The following is a 27127-nucleotide window of genomic DNA, read 5'->3' as shown; positions in this document are numbered from 1 at the left end:
TAATGCTAAAACTAAATAAAATTAACTTCAATTAGACTAAGACTATCCTTATTTATTTTTAATATTTAGGGACCTATGCAATAGTTTTGATGAGAGAAACAACAATCAAAAGTATCAAAGTATGAAATGAAAATAATTCTTTCAAACTTATCAAAAATTTATAAGAAACGACAATAACAATAAATAAGAGCAATAATCACAAAAAAAAAAAAAAAGTCAAAGACATTAATATTTTTAACAAGAAAAAATTATACCAAACACATGTGTACAAACCAGACAATCAAACTCTATTAACATCGAATACAAATACAAAATAGTTAAATCATATGCATAAACAAGAATTTACAACCAATTAATAAACTAATTAAGACAATAATATTTTCAAAGAAAATAAATTATGAATGGAAACTTTTTTCATCATTAAATTTGGAGACGTGGATTAAAAATAATATACTATTCCTAATTGTTATAAAAAACACAAAAATTTAAAGCATATAAATTAGTGTTAAATAAATATTAAAAATATATTATATTAGCGTTAATCTTGTTAATTTAAATAAATAAATAAGATAAATAAAATTAAATATAAGTTTAATCAACAACATTAAAATAAATATAATACTAAAAATAAATAAAATTAGTATTAATTATGTTAATGCTAACTAGTTTTGTCAAAACAGATCACTTGGTCGACCTACCACAAGTTGACTATTTAGCGAGTCAACTCAACCTGATTCACTTATTAGAAAGCTGAAAAAATTTGAACATGACCCAGTCCACCACGGATTTATGGATTAAATGTGTTAGTTCACTAGCTCACTTAATTACACAATTTTTTCAATAAAAAAAATAACAATTCTAGTTCAAATCTAAATAGTGAGGAATGGTCTTAAGATTTCATTCACACAAAGATATCGCAAAAATATTCTTAATAAAATTTTTAGTAGCTTCATAGCAGTTTAAATTTGTTTTTGCATAAAAATTGAGTTATTAAGCATAAATTTTTGGGTTTTCCATGTTGCCTAATTATTTCATAATTATTTCATACATAAATAATTTTATACGCGCATTTGTTTCAATATTTATAAAATGACTAACTCAACAAAAAGTACTTATTAGAAAAATTAGATGAGTTGGTGAGTCACGAGTTCAACCCAAATGAGTCAAGTTCTTAGTGAGCCAAATTAACCCTATTGAAATTTCAAATTTTATTTTAACCCAACTCGACCTAAACCCATAGTAAGTTAGGTTGAATCACGAATTCTAATCCATTTTGATAATACTAATGCTAACCTTACAATTTTTAAATATTATAGACCCGTGATAATAGTGTGACAAAAGAAACAACAATAAAAAATATGAACTGAAAATAATTCTTTGAAACTGCAAAAATTTGCGAAAAACGACAACACAATAAATACAAACATTAATCATAATAGAAGACATTAATATTTTTAACATTGAAAAACTTTTCCAAAAAAAACAAATATGTAAATACCAAACAATCAAACTTTATTGATATCAAATACAAATACAAAATAGTTAAATAAAATGCATAAACAAATATTTACAGTCAATTAATAAATCAAAATAATTATGTTTTCAAATTTAAAAAGCAAAGAATGATAAATTGTATATTAGTTTAGCTTGTGTCTCTTTGATTTTAATTTCCCTCCTTAATCTTGCTCAGAAAAACCATTTATGGAATATTTCATTACATTTAATTGTGTAAAGTAAACTTGCAAAAACAACCCAACTAATGTTTTAGGAAACTGATTTTCTAAATGAAATGTTAATCTACAATCATATTTTAGAATAAAACGTCACTAATAAATTGAGTTTACTTTCCAAACTAAATTTAGAGTATTATTAAAAGCCGAGCATAATCTTAATATTATTTTATTGTGGAAGCGAATACACGGTAAAGAATTATTTTCATAACTTATCTTTAATATAATTTAAGAAAATGTGTTTTTTCAAATCAAACTATGTTAAATATGAAGAAATATAAATATAATTTAGTTAAGAATAAAAAATAATTATTTAGAATCAGATTTTACTGTTTGTAGTAACATTGTTTGGATTGAACAAATATCTCTTTTATAAGATATAACATATAAAAAATTAAGTACAATTCGGAAGAACGGCTTGTTATTTTATTTAAAATATGCAAAAAAATTTAAATTTTTGAATGGATGTGAAATGACAAGAGAATGTGTTATGATAAGATAAAAACATGAGAAGGTAAAAATTATCCCGTGCTATTTTAGTGAAAAAATCCATAAAATAAATTTCATTTCGCATTCTCATTCTCATTTATTAATAAGTTTTGGAAGACTCCAAACAAAGAACAAAACAAAACCAGCTTGTGTTTGTGCTTTGTGTGACGAATCTCATTACCAATATCCCTTAGAACTCATGAATATTTAGAAACTTTATATATTCTAATACTAACTTCTCTTACCATCAACAACTCCTTTAAATGTCTTATTATTCATTTTAATACTTTATAAAGTTAAATAAAGATAACTTTTTCATCTAAAACATGTTTATTCTCTTAACATCTCAATATTGCTAATAGATTTATTCAAACTAGTTATGAATCATGATTACAAAATAAATTTTCCACACTTTAAAATGGATTTTCTAGAATTAATATTTTTTTACTATAATAAACAAAATTTATTAAAAAAAATTCAAACTAAATTGATTTTTGAGAAGAAAAAAACATTTTCCCAATTAATTAACGGTCCATCTATGGCACCAAGTACAGTGGAAAATTCAAACTTTACCAACACTGACTAAAAACTCGCGATATTTTCCGGCATCATAGCGGTTATAGCACCATTCCCTATTTATCACGTCATAGACTCATAATAATTGCCATAACCTAAAATAAAATATTAAATTTCCTTTCGCTTTCCCATTCTTATTTATTGAAAAGCAATTAATAATTAATAAACATGAATTTTTGGCTGGCCAAGAAGTCGGTTTGGTCGTTTGTTTCGTTCATAATAGCTTCTGAAGAGTGTCTGTATCTGTCGTCTCTGTGTTGTAGTGAGAGAAAAAAAAAATAAAAAGAGAGAAACAACATAGAAGAGGAAGAGAATAGGAAGAACTTATCTTTCTTTCACTGAGATCTGAACCAACAAAACCAGAGTTTAGTGTTTGTTCTCTGTGATGAAGCTCGTTGCCGATTCTGCCAACGATATTTGTGTCTGAACTTTTAACGTTGTCTTTCAAGAGATTGTTCTTTTGTTTCTGCGTTTCGATGAAGGAGGGTGAGAAGGTATTGGATCCGCAGCTATGGCACGCGTGTGCTGGTGGCATGGTTCAGATGCCCAAGGTGAACTCCAAAGTCTTCTACTTCCCACAGGGTCATGCAGAGCACGCCCACACCAACATTGATCTCAGGGTTCCGCCACACATTCTCTGCAACGTCGAGGCGGTAAAGTTCATGGCGGACCCAGAAACCGACGAGGTTTTTGCCAAACTGAGTCTGGTTCCTCTCAGAAACTCGGAACTCGGTCCGGACGCGGAGGGGGGTGCTGACATGGCGGAGGCTTCGGAGAAGCCCGCGTCTTTCGCGAAGACTCTGACGCAGTCGGACGCCAACAATGGTGGCGGGTTTTCGGTGCCACGGTACTGCGCGGAGACGATTTTTCCGCGGCTGGACTACTCGGCGGAGCCGCCGGTGCAGACGGTGGTGGCGAAGGACGTGCAGGGGGAGACGTGGAGGTTCCGGCACATATACCGAGGGACGCCACGTCGGCACTTGCTGACGACTGGGTGGAGCAGTTTCGTGAACCAGAAGAAACTGGTGGCTGGGGATTCTGTGGTGTTTCTGAGGTCTGAGAATGGAGAGTTGTGTGTTGGGATTCGGAGGGCAAAGAAGGGAATTGGGTTTGAGGTGTGGAACTCTGCTTCTGGTTCAGGGTCTGGAAGTATCGGTGGAAGTGGGAATTGTGGGATTGGTCCTTATGGGCCTTTCTCTTTTTTCCTGAGAGAGGAGAACAAGAGTTTAAGGAATGGTGGTGGTGGTGGTGGTGGTGGTGGTGGGAATTTGAGTGGCAGGGCGAAAGTGAGGCCTGAGGCTGTTGTTGAAGCAGTGACACTGGCTGCTGCTAACAAACCTTTTGAGGTTGTTTATTATCCAAGAGCCAGTACTCCTGAGTTTTGCATTAAGGCTTCTTCTGTAAGGGCTGCTATGAGGATTCAGTGGTGTTCTGGGATGAGGTTCAAGATGGCCTTTGAGACTGAGGATGCTTCCAGAATAAGTTGGTTCATGGGAACCATTGCTTCTGTTCAGGTTCTTGACCCCATTCGCTGGCCTAATTCCCCATGGAGGCTTCTTCAGGTACTCTCTCCTTCCATATGCATGCTAAACGCCACTTTAGATCGCTCTTCACCTCCTTGCTTTTTCCATGAGGAACTCATTCTGGATCCAGACTCCATTTCGTTTTGCTTTTCTTTCAGCAATCTTATGTTCTGTTTTTGGGATAAAGTTAATTTTAACACAAATCAATTTCGTTCGAAAACAATTTTTGAAGTTTTCATGTTTGTTATTGATTGGAATCTCCATTGCATTGATATCGTGGATGAGTTTATTTTGGTTGAAGATTATATTGTGCAAAGTTGATTGATGATGTTGCCACTGTTATCCCTGCAGGTAACTTGGGATGAGCCAGATTTACTGCAAAATGTGAAGCGTGTTAGCCCGTGGTTGGTTGAACTGGTGTCAAACTTGCCAGTGATCAATTTCACACCTTTCTCTCCACCAAGAAAGAAGCTGCGGTTTCCGCAGCACCCGGAGTTCCCCCTTGATGTTCAATTTCCAATACCACCGTTTTCAGGCAACCAGCTCGGACCTAACCACCCCTTGTGTGGTTTTTCAGATAACGCTCCTGCAGGCATACAGGGAGCCAGGCATGCTCAAATTGGAACATCACTATCGGATCTCCACCTTAACAGTAAACTGCAGTTGGGGTTGCTTCCATCTAATATCCAGCAACATGGACTGTATAGTGGGATTTCAAGTGGTAACACGACCAACCATGATAAGAGCAAAGAAAGCTTATCACACTTGCTGACCATTGGGAAATCTAGCAAGACTTTGGAGAAATCTGATGATGATAAGAAACATCAGTTTTTGCTTTTTGGTCAACCAATACTTACTGAACAACAGATTTCTAGAGATGTGTTGTCCCGTGGGAAAAAATCAGCGGATGATGTCAAAGACAAGGAGAAGTGCTTTCTGGATGACTCCCAATCATCAGGAAAAGCTTCCTCTGCTGCCGAGTTCTCTTGGCAACTTGGCTTGGACACTGGTCATTGTAAAGTTTTCTTGGAGTCAGAAGATGTTGGAAGGACCTTAGACCTATCACGGCTTGGTTCTTATGAAGAACTCTATAGAAGACTTTCCTACATGTTTGGAGTTGAAAGATCTGAGATTCCAAATTACGTGTTCTACTATGATGCAAAAGGTGCTGTTAAGCAAACTGGAGAAGAACCTTTCAGGTATCATTTTTGTTTCCATCTTCCATTACTTGTAACCTTCGGATGCACGTTTTTATCTTAGCCCTATATTTATTTGGGTTGTCTCTGGTAATCTTATTGCAGTGACTTCATGAAAACAGCGAAAAGGTTGACAATTCTGACGGATTCAGGCAGCAAAAATGTTACAAGGTCTTGTTACACATTTATCTTCATAATCATTAACATTTTTGCATAGTTCTACCAAAAGTTTTCATGTATGTATGTATGTGTAATCTTAGTGTTCGAAATGTATTGTGCAGGGCCTTTATTACAGGAACTAGGAATGGTGAACATGGACTGGATGCATCAAACAAAACAGGCCCTCTGAGCATATTTGCTTAAAAAATGCATCTGAGTAGTAGTGGTGGTGGTGTGTTCATCTTTTATCGAGGTTACTAATGTTAATGTGTACCTAAAAACAAATATTTTGTAAGGTTGGCATTGCTGTTTTTTTTTAAGTGTACAAATAATGATGGTCAACTATTATTGTAATAATCAAAACCAAGATTTGGACCCCATTTGGCAAGTTGCTTTTTTTTCCATTGTGGTCTCACATGCGTGTCTCCACGTCAGCAGTTTTGCATAAATTGAAGGGGTGTTTGATGAGTGGAGATGCATGTTAACGCGTCACCCATTGTTGATAATGTCTGCCAATATTTATTGAACTGAGGGCAATGTTTCAGTCATTACAATTTAACAACGATTCATCATCACTCCTCTTCTATCACCGTGAACCAACTACTTCTTACTAGATAACATGCATGTACAAAAATCACAAGGAAAACTGATCATTATAAAATCCTTTATTGCTTTCTTCTATATTATAACTTTTACTAAAATATTCTTATAATGCGTTAGTTAAATCTAAATGTCTAATATTTCATAAATCAGAATTTTAATTAAGTTTATCAGTAGACAACTTTCTATTATATATAATCTCATGTCTTGATAATTAATCAATTATAAGGTTAATTTATTTGCCTAAATTAATATAGACATGGTCAATTGTACATGAAATTTTCTAAAGAAAAAATCATGGCTTTGAAAATTTTTCAACACTAGAGTAGGTGTGTTTACTAAATTTCGCATTCAATCAAATTTATATATAATATTGTAAATTATCTTATAATATAATATTAATTCATAAAATCAATGTTACGTCCATTAGTTTTACATTGTTTAAAACTTTTAGAAGTTTTGAATAATAAAAAAAATTTAGATACACACTTTTCTTTTAATCTTTTGAAATATTTTAAGAACAAAAATGTGAGGAACCTCTAAACTTCAAAGCAAACTATATCTTGGATATGGTGATTATTTAGTTTAAGATTTGATTTTATATATTTAAGTTTTTATTTGAGTTTATAAAATTAAAGTTATTTAGAAAAAATTTGAAACCTGTATTTTGGGATAGTCCATTTAAATGTATTGTTAAAAAAAATAAAGTTTATTTGCATTAATTAATGTTTTAGTATGTAACTTTATTTGAATTGTAATTTAAAATTATTATTTATTTGAGTTTATATTTTAAAAACTCGGTTTGAAAAATTGTATTTAAATTTTAAAAACAAAAATAAAAATAAAAAATTTATGGGTATCTAATAAAATTCACAAGTATTTTTTTGGAAGCGACGCCATCCTTAAAAAAAGACATAATAATTAATAATTATGCTAATAAATTGACATATAGATTTATTTAAATCTCATCCTTCATCACTCATTCTCGTTATAATATTATAATACTTTTACCTATTTAAATTGAATTTATTATATTTTAATAACTTTATTTCTTTATATTTGATTTTGTATTATAATATATTCTTTTATTTCATATTTCAATATCTTGTGTTTATATTATATGTGTAAATTGTTTATCAACAATATAAACATTCATAACATTTGTCAATAAAATACATTAACTTTCCCCAAATTCGAAAATCTTTTTATCTGCAATTTATTTTGTCAAATTCAGTAAAATTGCAACTTATCACCACCATTATTTAAAAGCCATTGTTCTCACAAGGTTTCATTTACTCACCAAAACTCAAAATTAATTAGTGAAATATAAGACAAATGATAGAAAATGAGTACATAATTTTCCAACTTTAACAATTTTTTATCGTTTTGTTTACAGCTTTCATTTTTACTATTCTAACATTGTTCTGTCTTCAAAATATATTGATTTTAATATTTTTAAATATATCTAAAAGTTTTTCAATATATCAACATTTTTTAAAAGTTGAGTCATCGATATGGATAGTATTAAAAACTCAATAGAAAGTATAAACTTGGTTTTCCTTTCATTATATTATAAGTGTTAGGAATTGAAGCTAAGTTAAAAGGAATTGAAGTTGAATAGAAAGTTAAACACATTGAGTAAAAATAAGTGAAATGATCCCACAAGAATTTATAGATGTGGAATATTCTTAACGTCTGGTTGAATAAATAAAGAAGATACAGTTAATTACAAGTTGAACAGTGATACTTAGACAATATTTTTTGATAACATTTGAATATTATTTACGTATTATTCTCTGATTGGTCCAAAATTACTTTAAAATTAATAATAATAACTATAAATACTATCATAGACCAATCATATAATAACACATAAATAATATTTAAATGTTATAGAAAAAATGTTGTTTACGTATCATTATCCTTATAAGTTATAGTTTAGAAGATGAGTAACGTTAGAGATGATATTAAGTGATAGATAAAAGGGTGAGAGAATGAGATCTTAAAATCCGGAAAACATGATATTGGTTTAGAAAATGAGAAAGCAAAGACATAGGGTTTGTGAATTGAAGTGTTCCAACATCTGTGACGTCACTCATTGTATACTAATGAGAGACAGCTTCCTCCTAATCTCAACAAAAACTACCTTAATAAAGGTGTTTTGAAGAGTCCTAAGTGATAATCACACGTGGGAGTGGGACCCACATACCGGGATTATGAATTTGATTTGACTAGTGCACGTGAACTCCCAACATGCAGAAGGCTTCCCTCCTACGTCGGTTTTTGATATCGGGATCGTTGTTTTTGCAGAAATTAATGTGTGGAAGTCAAATGGTCAAAAGGGGAGGCTTTGGAAGAAGGTGTTGCAGAGGCAAAAGAGAACAGCTTCCAAGGTTTTGAGTTTCCATGGCGTAGTTTGTGGACTTTGTTTTCTTTCTCTGCATTGGGATTGGAGAGCATCTTCGTTCTTCATTATATTATCTCTCTCGAATAATCAAACAACACTACTGTGTTTTTCTCTTCTTCTTCTTTCTCACCTTTTCTGCATTTTATCAATCATTTTCCATAGTAAATAACCCTCTCTCTATCATTTCATTACCATCTTTAGAGTTACAAGGTGTAAATACTTTACAAGCTAATTTTATATAATTAAGTTTTAAGTTTATAGAAAGTTTTAATGTTTTTCAATTGAATTTTTGTTATTTAATGTTTTTGTTGTCTTCGTCTTGCTTACTTCTCATTTGTTAATAAATATAAGATTTTGTAATTAACAATGATACAAAATGATGAGTCACTTTTATTGGTTTTGTAAAAAATGTGTTGGATAGAACTAATGCTCCAATCAATGGTAATAATGGAACACTCCATAATTTGTATAGGTAATGAAGTGCATTCCAGGAGCAAAACAACTTATTATCCAATATATTTTTAGTTAAAATAATTTGTCATTATTCTGTAACATAAATTTATATTAATCATAAAATCTTACGTTTATTAATACATTAAAATATACAAATGAGATTATTGAAATAAAATAGTAGTTACACCACAAAAGAAAAATAAAAATAATTAATTGAAAAATATATAAAAAATTGAAATACTAAGTCAAAAAAAAAATGAACTTAATTAAAAATACCAAATTTGAAATAAATCCAATTTAAACTCACAACAATAATAATAATCAATAACAGTGCTGAAAGTAGTTAGTATATGATGTATTAGCATGTGATGGGTAGGTTTGGAACGGATTTAGTTATAAATTATTTATAACTCGAGTATTTAATAAGATTTTTTTTTATGTAAATACAAAGTATGTTTAAATAAAGCGTTTAAAATTCTTTTAAATGAATTTTGAAATTAGTCAATAAAATATAATACTTGAACTTTAAATTTTAAGTAAAAATTTAATTTAATTTTTTATGTCCAATTAATTCTATAATGTCTGAACTTAACCCGTACAAGTTCGTAGTAAATTTACACATTCAAATTAACGGACTAAAATACCGTCAAGTATACTGTTCGTTTTATATTTTAGTTAAAAAAAATTATAAGAAAAGAATATCAAGTTATCCGCAAGGTTCATTTAAATATCAACATTCGAAGTTTTTTTTTTATAAATTAAAATAAATTAGATTTCATAATTAAAACTAGAATAAGTAAATTAACAGCAGTTTTAACACATCCATGTGTTAGCTTTGACTCTTTCATATGAATAATAAAAAATTTAATTTGATGGAATGATGTTTAATAATATCCCTTTTAGAATATGAACATAAAATATCGCTTACTTTTTTTCAACAAAGAACCATTGTAACTACGTGCAATGATTTTGAAATCTCTGACAACATAATTCAGCCACTAAATAAGGAATCAGTGTCATCCATTAAATAAACTGAATCTTCATTACTATATTACCATAATAAATTGAAAATGCATAAAGTATGAAAATATATTAGAGATGTCAAAATGGGTTACAATCCGGTCCACCAAGGTTTGAGCTGAGTTGGATTTGAAAAAATTGAATTTTCTTTTATGCGGGTCAGATTTCAATCCGGCTCATTTAAACCTGGTTCATGCGGGTTGAACCCGTGGTGGGCCGGGTTAGCCCACCAATCCACCTACCTAATTTTATTTTATTAAAATTTCATTTTAATTTTAGAAAAAAAATATTAATTAAATATCCATGTTGGAAGTGAAATTTGGGAGTGAAATTTGTTTAGGTTTGAATTATAGAAAGTTTGTAATTTTTGTTTTAAGAAAAAATTGTAATTAAGTGGGCCAGTGAGCCAACCCGTTTACCCACCAACCCGTAGTGGGTCGGGCCGGGTTCGAATTTTTCTGACTCGCCAATAAACGAGCCGGGTTGGGTTGGCTCACTAAGAGACCAACCCGTGATGGGTCAGGCCAGGTCGAGTTGGGTTACCCATTTTGACAGTTCTAAAATATATAGAACTAATTCTAATTAAGACGACAATGAATCGGGTCGGATATAAATAGTTTTATTTACCACTCAATCTGTGAAAAAAAAACTTCACTCCTAACACACTCACTGCTCATGAATACTCTGTTTCAAAAAAATTCACAAATACTTAAAAATACGTGAATATCCACAAATATTAAAAATATATATTTATACTTTTTTAAATAAAATTTAAGTAAAATTACAAAATAATATATAAAATTTAATATAAATTAAAATATATAAATTAAAACTTAATTTTAATTAAATTTAATGTAATAAAATATAAACTAATTTTATTTTAAATTTAATTTAATTTAATTAAATAAATATAAATTAAATTGTTATTTTCATTTTTTGTGAGTAACTATAGAGCTGTTAGAATGGGTCACAACTCGCGGGCCAACTCAGCTCACCACGGGTTTGGGCTTGGTTGGGTTTGAAAAAATTATGTTTTTTTTTATGTGGATCATATTTCAACCCAGCTCATTTAAACCCGGCTCATTCGGGTTGAACCTGTGGTGGGTCGGGTTGGCCCACCAACTTACTTAACTAATCTTATTTTATTAAAATATAATTTTAATTTTATAAAAAAATATTTATTATTTATTTTTTGCTTGAAAAAATTATTTAAGTTCCTTTGTCAAAACTAATTAAACACTTGGTGGGAGTGAAATTTGTTTAGATTTGAATTATAGAAAGTTTGTAATTTTTTATTTAAAAAAAGGGTTAAATATGTTTTTAGTCCCTATACTTTAGGGCGATTTTGGGTTTAGTCCCTCTTTCAAAGTAAGGTACAATTTAGTCCTCCAACTTTGGGAAACTTTGGTTTTAGTCTTCCAAAACTAACTCCGTTAAAAATTTGCTGATGTGTCTAACGGAAAACTGACACCACTTTTTTCTCTCACCTTTTCTCCTTCTCTCTCCTTTGTCTTTCTTCCATCTTCCAGCCCAACCTAGAAACCTTCCCCACCTAAAAACCTTGACTGCAGAGACTGGTAGAAGGAGGTGGTGTGGTGGCTGGTTTGAAGACATGGTGGTGTGCAGTAGAGGCAAACCTTTCTCTCTCCTTCGTCTTTCTTCCATCTTCCACCCAACCTCCTAAACCTCTGCAAAAACATGAATAATAGAGATATAATTCTACTTATCTTATCACTTAAGAGATAAAGTTAAAGTCTGCACCACAAATAACTTACTGATTTTATCTGCTATCAATATTAGACTTTCAATTTTTATCACCACTCGTTTATGGATTATTAAGAGTAAAGTAGTAAAACAAAAAGTGAACTTTCTGCAATTTTTTTAGACAGATATGACGAACAGAATTTACCAGCAGTGGACATTTTTGTATGCACTGCTGATCCAAAACTGGAGCCTCCATGCATGGTGATGAACACAGTATTATCAGCAAATGCATACAATTATCCAGCAAATAAATTGAATGTATATCTCTCTGACGATGGAGGCTCTAAGCTAACATTCTATGCTCTCCTAAAGGCTTCCATTTTCTTCAAACATTGGTTACCCTTTTGTAAAAGATTCAATGTTGAGCCTAGGTCGCCAGAAGTCTACTTTGCTCAACTCCAAAATTCAAGCAATAGCGCTGAGTATCAGAAAGCATATTTACATGTCAAGGTAACCAAGTTTTTTTTTTATCACTAAGCACTTTGAACGAATTTACCTATGTATAATTATATATGTTTAAGTCAGAAATTGTATAAGGAAATGAAAAGTAAGATTGAATCAGCCGCAGCAAAGGGAAAGCTTCCACAGAATGTGAAGAATGAGCACAAGGGATTCTCAAAATGGAACCCAAAAACGACAAAGCAGAATCACCAGTCTATTGTGCAGGTATGAACATTTTTAATTTTCTGAGAAAACACGAAGAACATTTTAGTTTTTCTACGTAGTTAATATATGTTCATCAATATGTTAGATTATAGTGGATGGAAGAGATAGAAATAGTGTAGATGAAGATGGATTTGAACTTCCAACAGTAGTATACATGGCACGAGAGAAACGACCCAACCATCCTCATCACTTCAAAGCTGGTGCTGTTAATGCACTGGTGAGTGATTAAATCACTAACTATATGTTTTATAAAAATCATCAAATATACATTTTTTAAACTTTTTGCATTCAATGTATGCTAATTAAATTTGTAATGTCTTAAACTTATTAACTCTTTATCTAACAATAAAATGCTTACAATTGTGTAGATAAGAGTATCATCCGAAATAAGCAATGCTCCTTTCATCCTCAACTTGGACTGTGACATGTACTCCAATAATGCAAATACAATTCAAGAAATACTATGTTTTTTCCTCGACGAAACAAAAGGACAAGTTATATCATATGTACAATTTCCCCAAAGCTTTGCAGAGGTTTAGGAGGTTGGGTGAAAGATGGAAGAAAGACGAAGGAGAGAGAAAGGTTTGCCTCTGTTGCGCATCATCATATCTTCGAACCAGCCACCGCGCCACCTCCTTCTACCAGTCTCTGCAGTCAAGGTTTTTAGGTGGGGAAGGTTTCTAGGTTGGGCTGGAAGATGGAAGAAAGACAAAGGAGAGAGAAGGAGAAAAGGTGAGAGAAAAAAGTGGTGTCAGTTTTCCATTAGACACATCAGCAGATTTTTAACGGAGTTAGTGTTGTAGGACTAAAACCAAAGTTTTCTAACGTTGAAGGACTAAATTGTACCTTACGTTGAAAGAGGGGCTAAACCAAAAATCGCCCCAAAGTATAGGGACTAAAAACATATTTAATCCTTAAAAAAATTGCAATTAAGTGAGTCAGTGAGCCAACCTGTTTATCCATCAATCCGTGATGGGTCGGGTCGGGTTTTAATTTTTCTGTCTCGCTAATAAATGAGCCGGATTGGATTGATTCACTAAGTGATCAACCCGTGGTAAGTTAGGCTAAATGACACGTTTTGATAGCACTACATAACGAATACTCACAAATAATATAATACTAATATTTCACATGTTTATGAGCGGGTATTAAAATATCCAATACCAACAACTCTCACAAATAATACATACCCATAATACAAACTATCTATCACAAATTTTATCCACAAATGTTTATGGTCACATTTTTTTTCCATGTCCCTCATTCTCATAAAACGGAGTGGAAAAAATCATGAAGAAAAAAATAGATATTAAATTGCCGACAAAGATGTATTAAGTGCTTACAATGATGGCATGTAGCAATGGAAGTGATGGGAGTTGTGTTATTCAAATGAGTCGTTATGTGCAACATTGATATATTAATGCAACCCTAATTTTCAAAACCACTACGATTTGGTTACGACTTTTCGTTTTCTTCAAGGTCAAACGATGATTTAAACATACCATAATTCATGTTATGGTATGTTTTTCTTTTCACCTTTAATAGAAATCTAACTTTTCTAGGCACTCTTATTGCTAAAAAATTATTAGTATCTCATCTTAAAATCATCTTAAAACCAAACTGGCTTACTATAACAGTGTAAAACATCAAATGATAAAAAAAAAAAATCTCCTAAAAAGAGATAAAAAAACGATTTTAATGGTTAGTTAATTTATTTTATTTTATTATCTTTCTAAAAAAAATTAAAGTTAAAAATATAGAAATGGAATTGAGATTCATGAACAGACAATCTAACATTAAATGCTTCATTGATGAAACTGAATGATATAACATGAGAAGAGAATTTAACATTAAATAATGTATTGATAAAAGCATAAGAGAAGTGGTTAGCATTGTATGTGATGATGCTTCTGTCATTTCATGCGTGGTAACTGCGACTACATAGGGTTTTTGTTCCTCACGTATAATCATTAATTTTATGTATATTCTGAATAGTAGTATCGCGTATTTAAGTTTCTAACTACAATCTTCAGATGTTTTAACAAATAAGATAAGACATTTGTTAATTGTTAAATCTACTTTTATTTCTAAATATACTTTTTCCATTTCTTTTAACAATTTTACATAAATACGTCTTTTCCTTTTCTATTTGTAACTATTTTCCTCTTTCTGAATAGATGAAAGGGGAAAAGTAAAAACAGAATAGCTGTTAACTAGTAGAAGAAAGAATATTTCGCAATCAAAAAGCATATTTAACAATTGTCTTATGTTATACGTCTCGTCTTGATTAAATGAGTCGTACGTCCAAGAATTAAAAATAATGTTTTAATCTTCGAGTTACTCTTTATTTCACTCATTCACCGAATAAATTTTAACTACAGTGTCTCTTTTGTTTGTTGGATTTTTTCAATTACGACAATAAAAGACAACCCTCCAAAAATCCTTCCCTTTCCGGGAACAATATAAGTTGGAAACTCTGTCGCTAAGGTACACGAAACGATAGCATTATGCCAAGCAGTCTCGAATGCTCCACAATGATTTGAGTAATGAAAATTGGCATTTCCTTACTTTAAGGATAAAATACAAATTATCTCACTCATTAAAAAAGAAAATAGCCGGCATAAACTTCTATCACCGGTAAAAGCAATTGATCCAAGCTATACATTGAACTCAAAAGACAACATTATCTGTAACCATATCGTCGTAGTAATTAAAGAACACAAAATTGTATTTAAAGTAACATTTACATAGAATGTTAGTTATAGATACGATACACTTTTTACCAAAATGAACCGAAATCTTGCAATAGTTAATCATACCAGACTGAAAAATAAAGCCTGGCAGAGTGACCCGTCCGTCCCTGTTGCAAGTCAAATTTAGCCAACAAAAACGAGCTAATGGGTTTATAAAAATACGTTAAGTAAACGTTATAGGGTTGTAAGCATCCCCGTATATGTAGAAAATTAACACTAACAATCAACCTTTATTGGCAGCCGCAAAAACAAAACAGAGAGAGAAAAGACCAGATTGAATATTCAATAAATGTGGGAATTCCCTATAAACCACTTGCAGGTAGAGGCAAAACTTCAATTTAATAACCAAGCTTAATATCTAATGATGCTGAATATAACAGAAACAGAGCATAATGAAACAAAAATATACTGTACACTAATTTGTTGCATAACCTTGGAGTTCATCCACATTTTCATACAAACAATGGAACTAAGATTTACCACTCTGCTCATCACTCTAGAACAGCAACCTCTTTGTCGACCCTCCAGTAATTTGCATCGTTGAAGTCCTTCACAGCATGACTGCCGTCTTCTTCAGAATTTTCCTTTTCTGGAACCTTTGACACTACGTTTCTTTTCAATGGTCCGGCTTCGCCAACTGTGCCTTCTTTTAAAGCCTGTTCCATTGCCTTCTCGGTACCATCTAATTCCACACCTACAAATTCCACATCCTCTTCAAATAGCGAGGGTACCGCTACTGTTGTTGGACTGGAGTCAATGCTCCCATTACTTGAATCTGTAGTAGTTGGCGATCCATTCGAAGGAGGTACAGATTCCCCATTTGAAGGAGAATTCAGAACAAGACTGTCTACCTGAGGCTTGATAGGAAAATTACTACCAGAGTCGTCATGATCCAGAAAGGGATTCCTACTCGAGCCAGAACTTTGCATATCTGATGGTTCACCCCATCCCACCCAATCAGGTAAAGATCTATCCCCAAACAAGTCCTCATTGTCTGGTGCCTCAAACCTGAAGAATCCCATATCATGTGAAGGACTTGTCTTCTCACTTTCAAAGTCTAAGGTGCCCCCATTCATGGAATCACTACCAGTTAATCCACTAAAGAAGTTCGTGCTTGAGCTAGATGTACCATTCACAGTGTTTTTGCTGTCGGCCAATTCTTCATCCTCTCCAACCACTACCTCGTCATCACTACTGTTGCTACCACCATTTGAAGCTGAGTTCAATTTTATCTCATCCATCATCTCAGAGGATGATGTGCCACCAGGTGCATCACCAATTCTGTCATCTTGGAACGCAAACCAGTTGGAGTTTGTAAACAGGTTACTGCATAAAAGAAAAACATCAACATTTTATGATGAATGAAATGAAAACAAAAAACACTTCGACTGGGAATTTTGGTTAATAAGAGAGAATTACAAGTTGTCTTTGTCATACACCAAGATCAAATAAACCCAGCAACAGGCAGGGGCAGAATGTATTATGACAGAGGAGAATAACATTCGGAGGCAAACACAAGTCACACAACGTAGCAGAAAACCAAAGCTTGTATATCTTCATGGCTTATAAAATGAAAAATTATATTTAATTTCCACCATAGTATGTGAACAGCAAAAAGCCTTTCATTATTTACTATGACACTAGGTGATGTCAGTTTCAATTACATGAACCACACATGGTCAATTGACTTATAAAAGACCAAATCTTCAGAGATATTACTTATCATGAGACTAACATTTAAAATAAAATGCTAGCGTAATTGTATGTGTAACATTCAACAAAATGGGATGATCTCTATGAGGAAGGATAGAGCTTGTTTACAGAGAATCTATGAGCACAAAAGAAAGTAAAGAATACTGATTATGATCCACATTTAATTCTTCCATAGAGAATATATCTCTAGTTTGTGACTGCATATTCTGCACTGCACATCATTAAAAGTTCATAAAGAATTACGAAAATAATGGTTACCACGTGGAATATGAAAATGAAGTACACTGGAAAACCTATTAGTAGACAATGCACGCTTTTAATTTGAAGGACATGACAAGTGAGTGGTTTATCGTATACAGATTGTTTTCACTAGATATCGTGCTCAATAATACCATTAGATCAAAGTCTTCCTAACGTGTTCCAGCTATGACAAAATGAATACTGACCTCCCTTGATCATCACCAAGTCTTAGGGATGATATGACTACTTCAGCAGAATCATCGTCAAAGTAGACATCCTGCATTTGATAAAAACAAATGAATTTACTATCAAACAAAGAAAGCAAGATTACCATATTGTCACTGCTATTATCATGTGAAAATTTTAAGCAGAGGTCATAAGAGGAATTCCGGTTGTTATAGCTTTGCCCCTTGACAAGGTAAAAGGATTTGAAATAAAGATAAAAAGGAAGTTTTGCATTTCTGTAATGTTTTGTCTTTTGTTTTATTTTTCCGGGGACAGGCATGATTGAACCTGTGATTTAGATATTTGTAATGATGGTTTATCCCAACTTTCTGTTATAAAATACTTATTTCCTAGTTTCCTAAAGAAATATATGTTAGTTGATTACTGTGTAACTTTAAACAGGCTACGAAAATAAAGTAACTAAGGCACAAAACAATAAAACTACACGGCACAAGACACAACAATTGTGCAAATGGATGACAGCCACAATGAGTGAGACAGTCACCTAATTTCTAAATGAGACATTTTTAAGCGCAAAAGTGGTTCTCCAAATCCCTGAAATTAACCAGATCAAATCACTCCAGTTATATTAAAAAACTATTACCTCGTCATCTCGATCAAGAACACCATGTTCCTGTAACAGTGATTATTAGATTAGTCCATTACTTATTTAGGTCACAGTCTTCAAGGCAAGGAAAAAATGGGAAATTAAAAGAAAATATGAAAGAGGGGAGGCAGATGAATCAAGATTAAAGACACATCACATAAACATAGAGAAGCTAAGAAGCAACCAACAACTTCAAACCTCTTCATTATCTTCATTTCCATAAATTTTGTATCTAAAAGCCTGGCTCAAATTATTTGCTAAAGCTGCAACATCATAGTCTCTGTCATGAAGGTCTTCATCATCACTATCCCTCATTCTATCTTGTAATGCAGTTGGGCGTCTTCAGAAAACATGAAACAGCAGGAAATCAATAAAAATGAAGGATTCACAATATCCACTCCCCTATGTTTCTAATTTCATACACAGAAAATCGTGCAAACCCCCCCCCCCCCCCCAATCCTTTCTGCGCGAGAAAGATAACCTCACTTGCTGTCGCAAGACTACTCATTGAAGACATGGCCTTGGCCATCTTAAATTTTTTTGTAACCAAAATTTGCACCACTACCAACATCGTGCTCAATAAAATCACTGAACCTCCCTGTAACGCTTCTTCTATGAATTTGGGGCTAGATAATTCAAATTAGAGCTTACCCACAAGCCCAACGGTGAACATTCTCAACCACATTACGCTGCTGAAGAACAGTAGCTTGCCACTCATTCCACTCACTATTCTCCTACAAAGATGATTAAGGAAGATTTAGTTTAAAGAACATCCATGCCAACACAATTAAAATGCAAGCTCAACCTAATTAGTTCAAGGAACGGGGAAAACTATTCAATTTAAAGGAGAGGTTTAATAGCAGTGTTTCAAGATCTGCAATCTAATGCTTCAACACTGTTAAACCATTTCTTATTTTATAATTATTATTAGTGAACCAGGCACATTAAGGAGTTGACCAAATTCTCCATGAAAAAAAAAATCCATTTTCAGAAGACTGAATTAGGATCTGCTAAGTTTTTAAGCAAAGCTGTCAATGATTCAATTCAAAGCAAACATAACAGATACCAGAAATTCGTATGGGTTGGAAAACCAAATACTAGAAAAACCATGAATTTGTCACTGTAAGTAAATACAAAACTAACCTGGAGACATTTCACAATGTGGCTTTGGTTATGGGCCAAGTGAACAAGTTTGTTGAAAATTCGAGTAATATGTCCAATGTTTCCTATTCGTGTTCCCCGTTTTCCTGCAGCAGGTACCGTGGGCTGCAAAATCACAAATTTAGTTAAACAAGATGTTCTTGTAGACTTCACAGCATACAGAGACCATGCACACAGTGCATATCGATATGTATACAGTGATGCATCTTTATTTTCATTTTTATTCAATAAAACATGAGGAAAATAAAGGTAATTGAACACACTATCAAAAGTTTCTTGAATTAATCAAGTTTTTCTCTACCCTAGGTTGAGTTATAAACTAATGGCTCGAGAAAACAGACTGCAGAAAAGCTGATGACCAACTCAAGTCCCATCAATCAGTTTCAAGCATAATTTACCTGATTGCTTTCAGCAGAAAGAATAGAATTTTTATCTGCTTGGATAAACCTTCCAACTAAATCACAATCTCGGAGCACATGATCAATGATGGCATTAGATTTGCTCTCCAGACATGATGATATGATGCTTTCTATGTGATGGTGTAATGAGTTATTGTATGGATACCTGTATTTTAATACAAAACTTGTCAAGAGAAGAGAAGACATCCACAACTCTGCAGAATTGAAAAATGTAAAATTGCTTACTCAAAGAAAAGATCAATGACTCGTCGAATGGTTCCTGAGTTTGCCAATTCTTTTTCTGCCACTTCATTTCCAGTTTTCAAAAGTACAGCAATAAACTCCACAATCTGTAATAGATTGCAAATTGGTCAGAAAAAGAAAATACATTCAAAACAGGCATCAGACCTTTATCCTTGCTCAGGAATATGAATGCTCAAAGTGCTCAATGAAGGTTATCAATGGAACAAAATTCAATAATAACTGCCAATCAACAACCTAGTTCTGGAGGGGGCAACCATACCCATAAAATTTAAAAGCAAAGACATAACAAACCTTTAATCGATGCTTGCCAAGTGGAGGTCTCAATTCACCATACGTCGTAGGCAATACTTTATTGTCGGATGACACGTCCAAAAGCACAAGCAGTTCACCTGTAGACAACAAGTGCAATCTTTACGCTGTGATAGGACTGCTCAAATAAAATATACTTCGTAACAAGAAAATTGTTGCCATATCATTCTTCAAGCATAACATGGTCCCCCAAATGAAAACCCAAGCAGGACTGAAGGGTACACCATCTTTAAACAGGAAAGCTTTGCTAGCTATTGACGACCACACAGATTTGGAAGAGAAAGACTAGACTTTAAAGGAATATAAAATGAAAATCAATAAATTAATTATTCAGGTTGCAGGTGTGGCAGTGGAACGAAAGAGATAATGGAAAAGAAAAAAAGAAAAAAAGGGGGAAGAAGATACAAACAGAAGCAGCAATGTAAATAATAAAAATAAAAAGCAGGTAGCACGCGCTGAGGTGGCAATGCCTGCAGTGCATTGCATCGACCAAACAGGCTGCGGGTGCAATCACCAATCACTGAAGGTGGTAGAACAGTCTTCATATTTTGGTTTACAACTGCCTTGCTCAACTCTAAGGTTAGTTTTTTTTTTATTTGGGCTGGGTCTAGGTTAGGTTGTATGACTCCACCCATTTTCGTTTTTTAATTTATTGGGGCAGGGTCGAGTTAAAAGAACCCATAACAATTGTTAAAAGAAAGGACTTTTTGCCTCGGGTCAGAGTCAGTGAGCCAGCCCAGGCTTCTTACTATCAAAAACGGGTGCAGATCTGAGATGCAATTTCCTCCATCTCTATTCCACAACACCTAAAGTGGCCATCATAGGCTGCATGGAAAACCCACATTGTCACCGCCATGCTGTGGTGGCAACCAAAAATATGCTAACCTATTTCAGCCATGGCAAACCCATGGCCAATTTTTGATAACACTGAATAATAGCTATAATTTTGTGACAAAAAATGAAATTTATAAAATATAGAAGTTCTAAATTAAGAAATATACAATGCCCTCGCCCCAATAAGAGAAGGAAAACACACAAATCCCATATGTTGTGGGTTTTTCTTTATATACCTCCTGAAGAACAGGGTTCGCCTTTGGATAGTTTTCTTTGAAATCTTATTTTAACAAAATAATCATACATCTCATAAAATGAGTAAAGAACATACTCTAACCTTTTCACCACATCATCATACACATGCAATATAACTAAATAAAAAGCCTGTTATCAATCACATATAAACTGTCCACTTATGGAGAGAAAAAACAGACTACACTTACCAAGTTTAGGTAGCATTGCACCAATGGTATCTGGGTTGACAGGAATTGGTGGTTCATACATGTTTTGACTTCGGAATGAATGAAAAAACGGAGACGGAATAGCTGATCTTTTGGGATCCAACAAAGAAATACACACTGAAAGTGAGTTGACAAGGCTAGACTTCGAATGTGAATCCTCCAATGCATAACCCAAAATTTTTGCAACAAAACTGCAAAGTCACAAATTTAGTTATCAAATTATAGACACGTGTTAGGAAAAAATAAAGCCTTGCAAGACAAAACCTTGGACTTGAAAGCTTCATTGCTAGAGTAGAAGATGATGCAACCCGAGTTATGGTACACAAAGTTTCAGCAACATTGACATGAACTTCGGGAGGACTCTGATTAAAAACAATAAAAAAAAAAACACGGCTGTTAAATTATTTATATGTATAACAAAAGACAACAAGAGGACAAATAGCCAATAAAATTCAAGCACTCAAGTACAATTAAATTGGATCTTAGTTTCCCATATTTTTTCTATTTATAGCTCCAAGAGGAAAAAGATGTCTTTCGTGGACCCTACAAAGGTAAGCTCAACACCACAGCCCATCTTGTGTTGAAAAGGCCAAAATTTCATTCAGCTGGCCAAATCATGCACTCAAACACTTCCAGAAAATGCCTAAATTTAAGAGTAAGACTGCATGCAAGTTGAATGAAACATAACAACTGGCATGCATAGAATGGCTAGGTGGGGTCAGGGTTTCAAATAGCACACTATAGAAGTGAGGAGCTTCCCCAGCATGTTACAGGGGCTGCTGTTGCAACTGCAACAGACCAAATAGCTGGTGCTAAAGTAGTGCCATGTTGGTTCCAAAACATACCTAAGAACAGAGACACTAGGCCTTTTGTGAAGGGATATTTTAGGGATTTTAGTTTAAAAATTGAAATCTATAGATGTAATAATAGTGAACATGATAAATAATACTACTGATAATCCAATCTAGAAACTTGTATTTGATTTTTGTAGGTGTTTACTCATGTTTTTCTTAAGATGCCTGTGATATTTTATTGTTAATTATTGATGTTATAAATTGAGTGAATTTTATTACTTTAGAGAATTTATATGTATAAAATATTACATCATATAAACTATAAAAAATTAATATAGCTTATGTCTCATAATGCACAATCTCACTATAGCATTTTCAAGCTCAACCATCACATACCACTGTTTGGGATTTATAACTTTTAAAAGAGGAATTTAAGTCTAATTCAACATCGTAAACTTACTTGTATAGTGAGAGATTTGCACCCACTTAAATATTATAATTTGGCTATATCCCTAGTCAATGTGGGATCTAAAACAAACCACCTCAACCAGAGGACGGTACATCTTGAGTGCAAAACTAAATATTTGTAAGTGGTCTCCTAAAAATTCAATCGTTGATGACACAACAAACCTCACTGGGATAAGCATTGATATCATGTTTAAGCTTAACTTAACCTCAACAAACTGGTTTGATAAGGTGAAGCTTGCACTCACTTATGTATAATAATTCAATAATATCTTCCATTGACATGAGATCTCCAACAAAAAAAAACATTAAGTGAGATAAGTTAGAATATCCCATAGATCATCTATTACTAAGTAGGGATCAAAATAGGTCAAATTGTTTATCAAGGGCCTAAGACCACTACTTATAAGTAATAAAACAATATTAGTTTATTTATCAAAAATGTTATATAGCAGAAGAGAAGAAAGAAAGCACAAAATTGCAAGAATTAAAATGTAGTGAAATAAAATAATAATAATAATAACAATAATAATAATAATAATAATAATAAAACAAATGCAACTTGTGAAGACACAAGTTTTAAGCTATAATTTATTTATAAATTATTGTATAATTTTACAATAATTATTACACAAATTAATATTCCTGTGATGAACAAGGCCTATTGGCCTTTTTAGGCTTGTTGGACTAGTTAGGCTTATTGGCAAGTTTATACATCTTTCCATAAAACAGGCCAAGTAGCCATGCTTTCAGGTCAAATAAGACTTTTAAATAGGCCAGGCAAAAGCTAAAAGAAAAGGTTTGTAATCGGTAATGACATAGGCAAACCCAAGGCCCACAAAAGCCTGGCCACTTTCTAACCTTACTAATCAGTGGACAACTCCTACAAAACACGGTAAACTTTCTTAAGTCTATTTTCAGCGAGGTGTATAAGCATCATGCAGCTAATCAGCAAAATGTAAAAGAGACTATAATCACAGATATAGATGGTTTACTTACAGCTGGACTTAATTTATCAACAATCATCTCAAGTAGGTTGCTCTCAGCCAACCATTTCATCACATCTATAAAATTGGGATATACGTGGTCATCAGCACCTACTAGTCGAACCAAAACCTGTAAGAATAACTTAATTTAGGACCCATCCTAGCATATCACAGTAGCAAGACCAAGATCTTAATAATAATAATAATATAACTGCTATATGAATGTTTACCTCCATAATAGATGTAATGCCTATCAAATCTACAAGTTGGCGGAAAACATGCTGATGGGCCTGCAGAAAGTATGCTGAAGATTGAATGATAGATGATATCACAAGGAATATAAGTTCACATAAACAGCATCACAGAGTGAGGCTAACAACAAAAAGGAATAAGTTTTATATCCTGTAGTACTTAGCAGTCTCTTTAAAATTGCCATATAAAAAAACAAAGCCTTCTACGAATGAATTTGAATTGGATTGACTTTAGATATAGTAATCCCATTGGTAGGGAAAAATGTTGGTGTAACTAATTAGAAATCTTTGAAAATTTGGATTCATAATCAAAGATTAAAATATCAACAAAAACGAAATAAGTTTATTTTATGATAAACAAAACCTCGGAGATAATGATTAAAAGGTAACAATTTATTAATCATTTAACTTCTATTTTCCTCTTTATCCTCAACAATACATGGATTTAATTTAAATAAAAGTCAACTACTACAAACAACTCTATAACTAGTTTTGTAATTTTACTATAAAAATTATTATATTAGACAGTCCAAATGAAATAACTTGAAACTGCTCACCAAACATGTTCAAACATATACTTATTTCAAACAACCAATTATTGAAATAATTTCTAAAAATAATCCAATAGAAACACACTATAAAAGCACATTGGCTTACTTACTTGAACATAATTCATAAGCGGTACTGTCTTTCGTATCATTAGACAAATAACGACCTGCAAAATTCAACAGTCGTTAGCAAAGAGAAAGTGCTTCAATACAACTATTGTCGACAAAGAATCACAAACTAAAAATTCAAAATTACCAAGAATATACCTTGCTAAAGTAACCAGCAAGCAAGGTACTATGAGAACGATCAGGTGCCAAGAAGGAAAATAATAAGTTCATGAGCTGCATTAACAACAATAATAGACAGAAATTGATTCAAGCAAAACATTAATAAAGGACTTAAAACAAAAAACAAACTAAGTAAGGAATAATGTTGTATACTACAAACCTCTTCTTCATCCACCAAGGTCTTCAAAATTACATCAATTTCACACGTAAAGATCTCACAGGCGATGAATGGGAACCTAAATCATAGAACAATAATCATATGATAAAAGGGAAAAAATAGAGTTGAAACATAACCCTTCTTCAACAAAATTTCAATTACAACTGCATACTTGAAGACCCGTTTGTTTTCGGCATCCTCAGGTGGTTCTTCAATGATGTAGCGTAGCAATTGCTCCACCTGAGTTCTATCTCTCAGACTGAAAGAAAAGAAAAGAAATAAAACCAAGACAACAACAAATAATTATTAAAATTATTAATTATATTTCAGTTGAATCAGTAATGCATAACCCAACCTGAGATTTGTGCAATTCAGCAATAATACTTCCACTTAAACTTAAGGTAAAATTGAGTACAGAAAATATGAAAAAGGCCACCAATAACAACCAAGCCTTGGTTACACCACAAGGTAGGGACAGCTACACGCATCAAATGATCTATTGGACTAGGTCATAAAACCGAAAACATAAGCACAATAATGGGGAAAATTTGTTAAGGGCGGGAAAAACTCCATTATGTCAAACTGGTTAGTAACATACAAGTTGATGAGTCGACTGTTTAAGGCCTTGCATTCTTGGATTATTTCCTCCTCATCCAGAAGTTCTTCCAAAGTGAAGTTCTCCTTGTCCAATATTACCTCCACCTACAGAACACCAGACACACAAAAACAAGACATTGAGCAAGTAAATATGTAAGGCGAGCTTTCAGCCGCTAGAGAGTTTGAAAATTAAACAACTACACAAGCTTCAAATTCTTCCCCGTCAATTACACGGCCTCCGATTATAAATTTTCGCTAAAGATCGTCTTTACATGAGAGAAGGTAAAAGAAACGACATAACCTTGAGTAAGCTGAGCTGAGAAACGACATATAAACGACATAATCCAAGTTGCCGCAAATTAGCAAATGAATTCAAATCTTCACAGGTTTCTTTCTTTCCTTCTTTGCTTTTTTATACAATTTGCAATAGTTCATGTGAATTGTCTCCCACAAAGAGTTTTTCATTTCAAAGTGAAATTACAGACAACAATAATTAAAGAACGTAAAACTGCGACAGCTGAGCTAAGCTGTGCTACGTGGATCCCGACAACAGAAATTACGAGAGGCAGGTGGAGGAACAATTACTAAATTGGCAATTAAAGGGAAAAGAAAAAAAAAAGATTACAAAGGAGGAAACTAAAACTAAGACTGAAACTAAGCGATTCTATAATTAACAAGAGCGAGAAAGAAAACAAGAAAACGCAGTTTGAATTCCAGAATTCCAGTTAATTAGCAGAGAAGAAAGGGGAAAGAGAAAACTCACAGGAGAGGAGGAGGAGATAGAGGCGAGCTTCCAGAACATGTGGGAGAAGATAAAGGAAGAGCGAAGGAGAAAGTGTGTAGATCTGCGAGGCGTTGGCGAATCTAAGCGCGGAACATGGAAGCGAAATATAGGAACCTGAAAACCCTAATTTGGAGATTGAAAAGGTGCGAGGCGGTGGAAGATCGAAAGAAGAAGAGAGAGCGAAAGAGAAAGGGATAGAGAGAATAGAGAGAGAGGGAGAAAAGGGAAATAATCGTAGGTGGTGGTAGCTACGGTACGTAACGGAAGAAGAAACGATGGAGGGTGAAAGAGAGGGCGCTCTACTAGTACAAATTGGGATGTACTCTGGCTGAAATCACAATTGCATTACCACCCAACATTAACACCATCTCCAGCTACGGATACATAAGTAATTATGTATGTACAATTGTATATATGTACGTCTCATTCTTTTTTATTTTATTTTCAGATGGATGTATCTATACGTATATCGACGTACGCATACACCATGCACTCTACACCTACTGAGATGTTTATTTTTTTTTCCACTATCGTTTTTATAACACAAAAATCATAATCTTGAATAGGTTTTTCTTTAATTAATCTTTCTGTTATTTTAATTAGTCCATGAAGAAAATATACAGCAAGGCCTTTTTAATTTTTGAAAGAAAAAAAATTAGGAAGTTAAGAAGATTATCAAATAATCCAATGCAATTATTACCCGGATTGT

At 33.0% G+C, this 27127-nt stretch overlaps 2 protein-coding genes across 5 annotated transcripts; one reads left to right on the top strand and one right to left on the bottom strand.

Moving 5' to 3' along the window:
• The first annotated feature begins 3271 nt into the window (after positions 1-3271).
• Positions 3272-6146, top strand: LOC106775768 (auxin response factor 10-like). The gene is made up of 4 exons (XM_014662951.2): positions 3272-4357; positions 4670-5517; positions 5620-5685; positions 5796-6146. The coding sequence occupies exons 1-4, from the start codon at positions 3272-3274 to the stop codon at positions 5875-5877; spliced, it is 2082 nt and encodes a 693-aa protein (XP_014518437.1). The 3' UTR covers positions 5878-6146.
• Positions 6147-15192: 9046 nt separating this feature from the next.
• LOC106756125 (serine/threonine-protein phosphatase 6 regulatory subunit 3) lies at positions 15193-26801 on the bottom strand. 4 transcript variants are annotated; one of them, XM_022778490.1, is made up of 20 exons: positions 26398-26801; positions 25636-25739; positions 25210-25296; positions 25041-25116; positions 24860-24934; positions 24706-24759; positions 24024-24083; positions 23807-23923; positions 21813-21910; positions 21531-21739; positions 20236-20333; positions 19927-20030; positions 19681-19846; positions 19265-19387; positions 18773-18855; positions 18320-18461; positions 18116-18148; positions 17496-17566; positions 15817-16662; positions 15193-15443 (listed from the first exon to the last, which is right to left on the bottom strand). In XM_022778490.1, the coding sequence occupies exons 1-19, from the start codon at positions 26434-26436 to the stop codon at positions 15828-15830; spliced, it is 2574 nt and encodes an 857-aa protein (XP_022634211.1). In that variant the 5' UTR covers positions 26437-26801; the 3' UTR covers positions 15193-15443; positions 15817-15827. The 4 variants fall into 4 exon arrangements, with proteins under 4 accessions (XP_022634211.1, XP_022634210.1, XP_014493886.1 ...); XM_022778489.1 differs by lacking the exon at positions 15193-15443 and having other exon boundaries at positions 15593-16662; positions 26398-26800; XM_014638400.2 differs by lacking the exon at positions 15193-15443 and having other exon boundaries at positions 15593-16662; positions 18119-18148; positions 26398-26800.
• Positions 26802-27127: the final 326 nt, after the last annotated feature.

The sequence above is a fragment of the Vigna radiata genome, chromosome 2, assembly GCF_000741045.1.
Source record: "Vigna radiata var. radiata cultivar VC1973A chromosome 2, Vradiata_ver6, whole genome shotgun sequence".
Classification (NCBI taxonomy): Eukaryota; Viridiplantae; Streptophyta; class Magnoliopsida; order Fabales; family Fabaceae; genus Vigna; species Vigna radiata.
The sequence above is the reverse complement of the archived record's forward strand: the minus strand, read 5'-3'. Positions and strand labels throughout refer to the sequence as shown.

Coding starts and splice junctions, on each gene's coding strand:
- LOC106775768 (XM_014662951.2), top strand. CDS start 3,272: ATGAAGGAGGGTGAGAAGGTATTGGATCCGCAGCTATGGCACGCGTGT. Junction 4,358..4,669: donor CCCCATGGAGGCTTCTTCAG/GTACTCTCTCCT, acceptor TTATCCCTGCAG/GTAACTTGGGATGAGCCAGA. Junction 5,686..5,795: donor GGCAGCAAAAATGTTACAAG/GTCTTGTTACAC, acceptor TGTATTGTGCAG/GGCCTTTATTACAGGAACTA.
- LOC106756125 (XM_022778490.1), bottom strand. CDS start 26,436: ATGTTCTGGAAGCTCGCCTCTATCTCCTCCTCCTCTCCT. Junction 19,847..19,926: donor GTCATTGATCTTTTCTTTGA/GTAAGCAATTTT, acceptor ATTAAAATACAG/GTATCCATACAATAACTCAT. Junction 18,856..19,264: donor ACATTGTGAAATGTCTCCAG/GTTAGTTTTGTA, acceptor TCATCTTTGTAG/GAGAATAGTGAGTGGAATGA.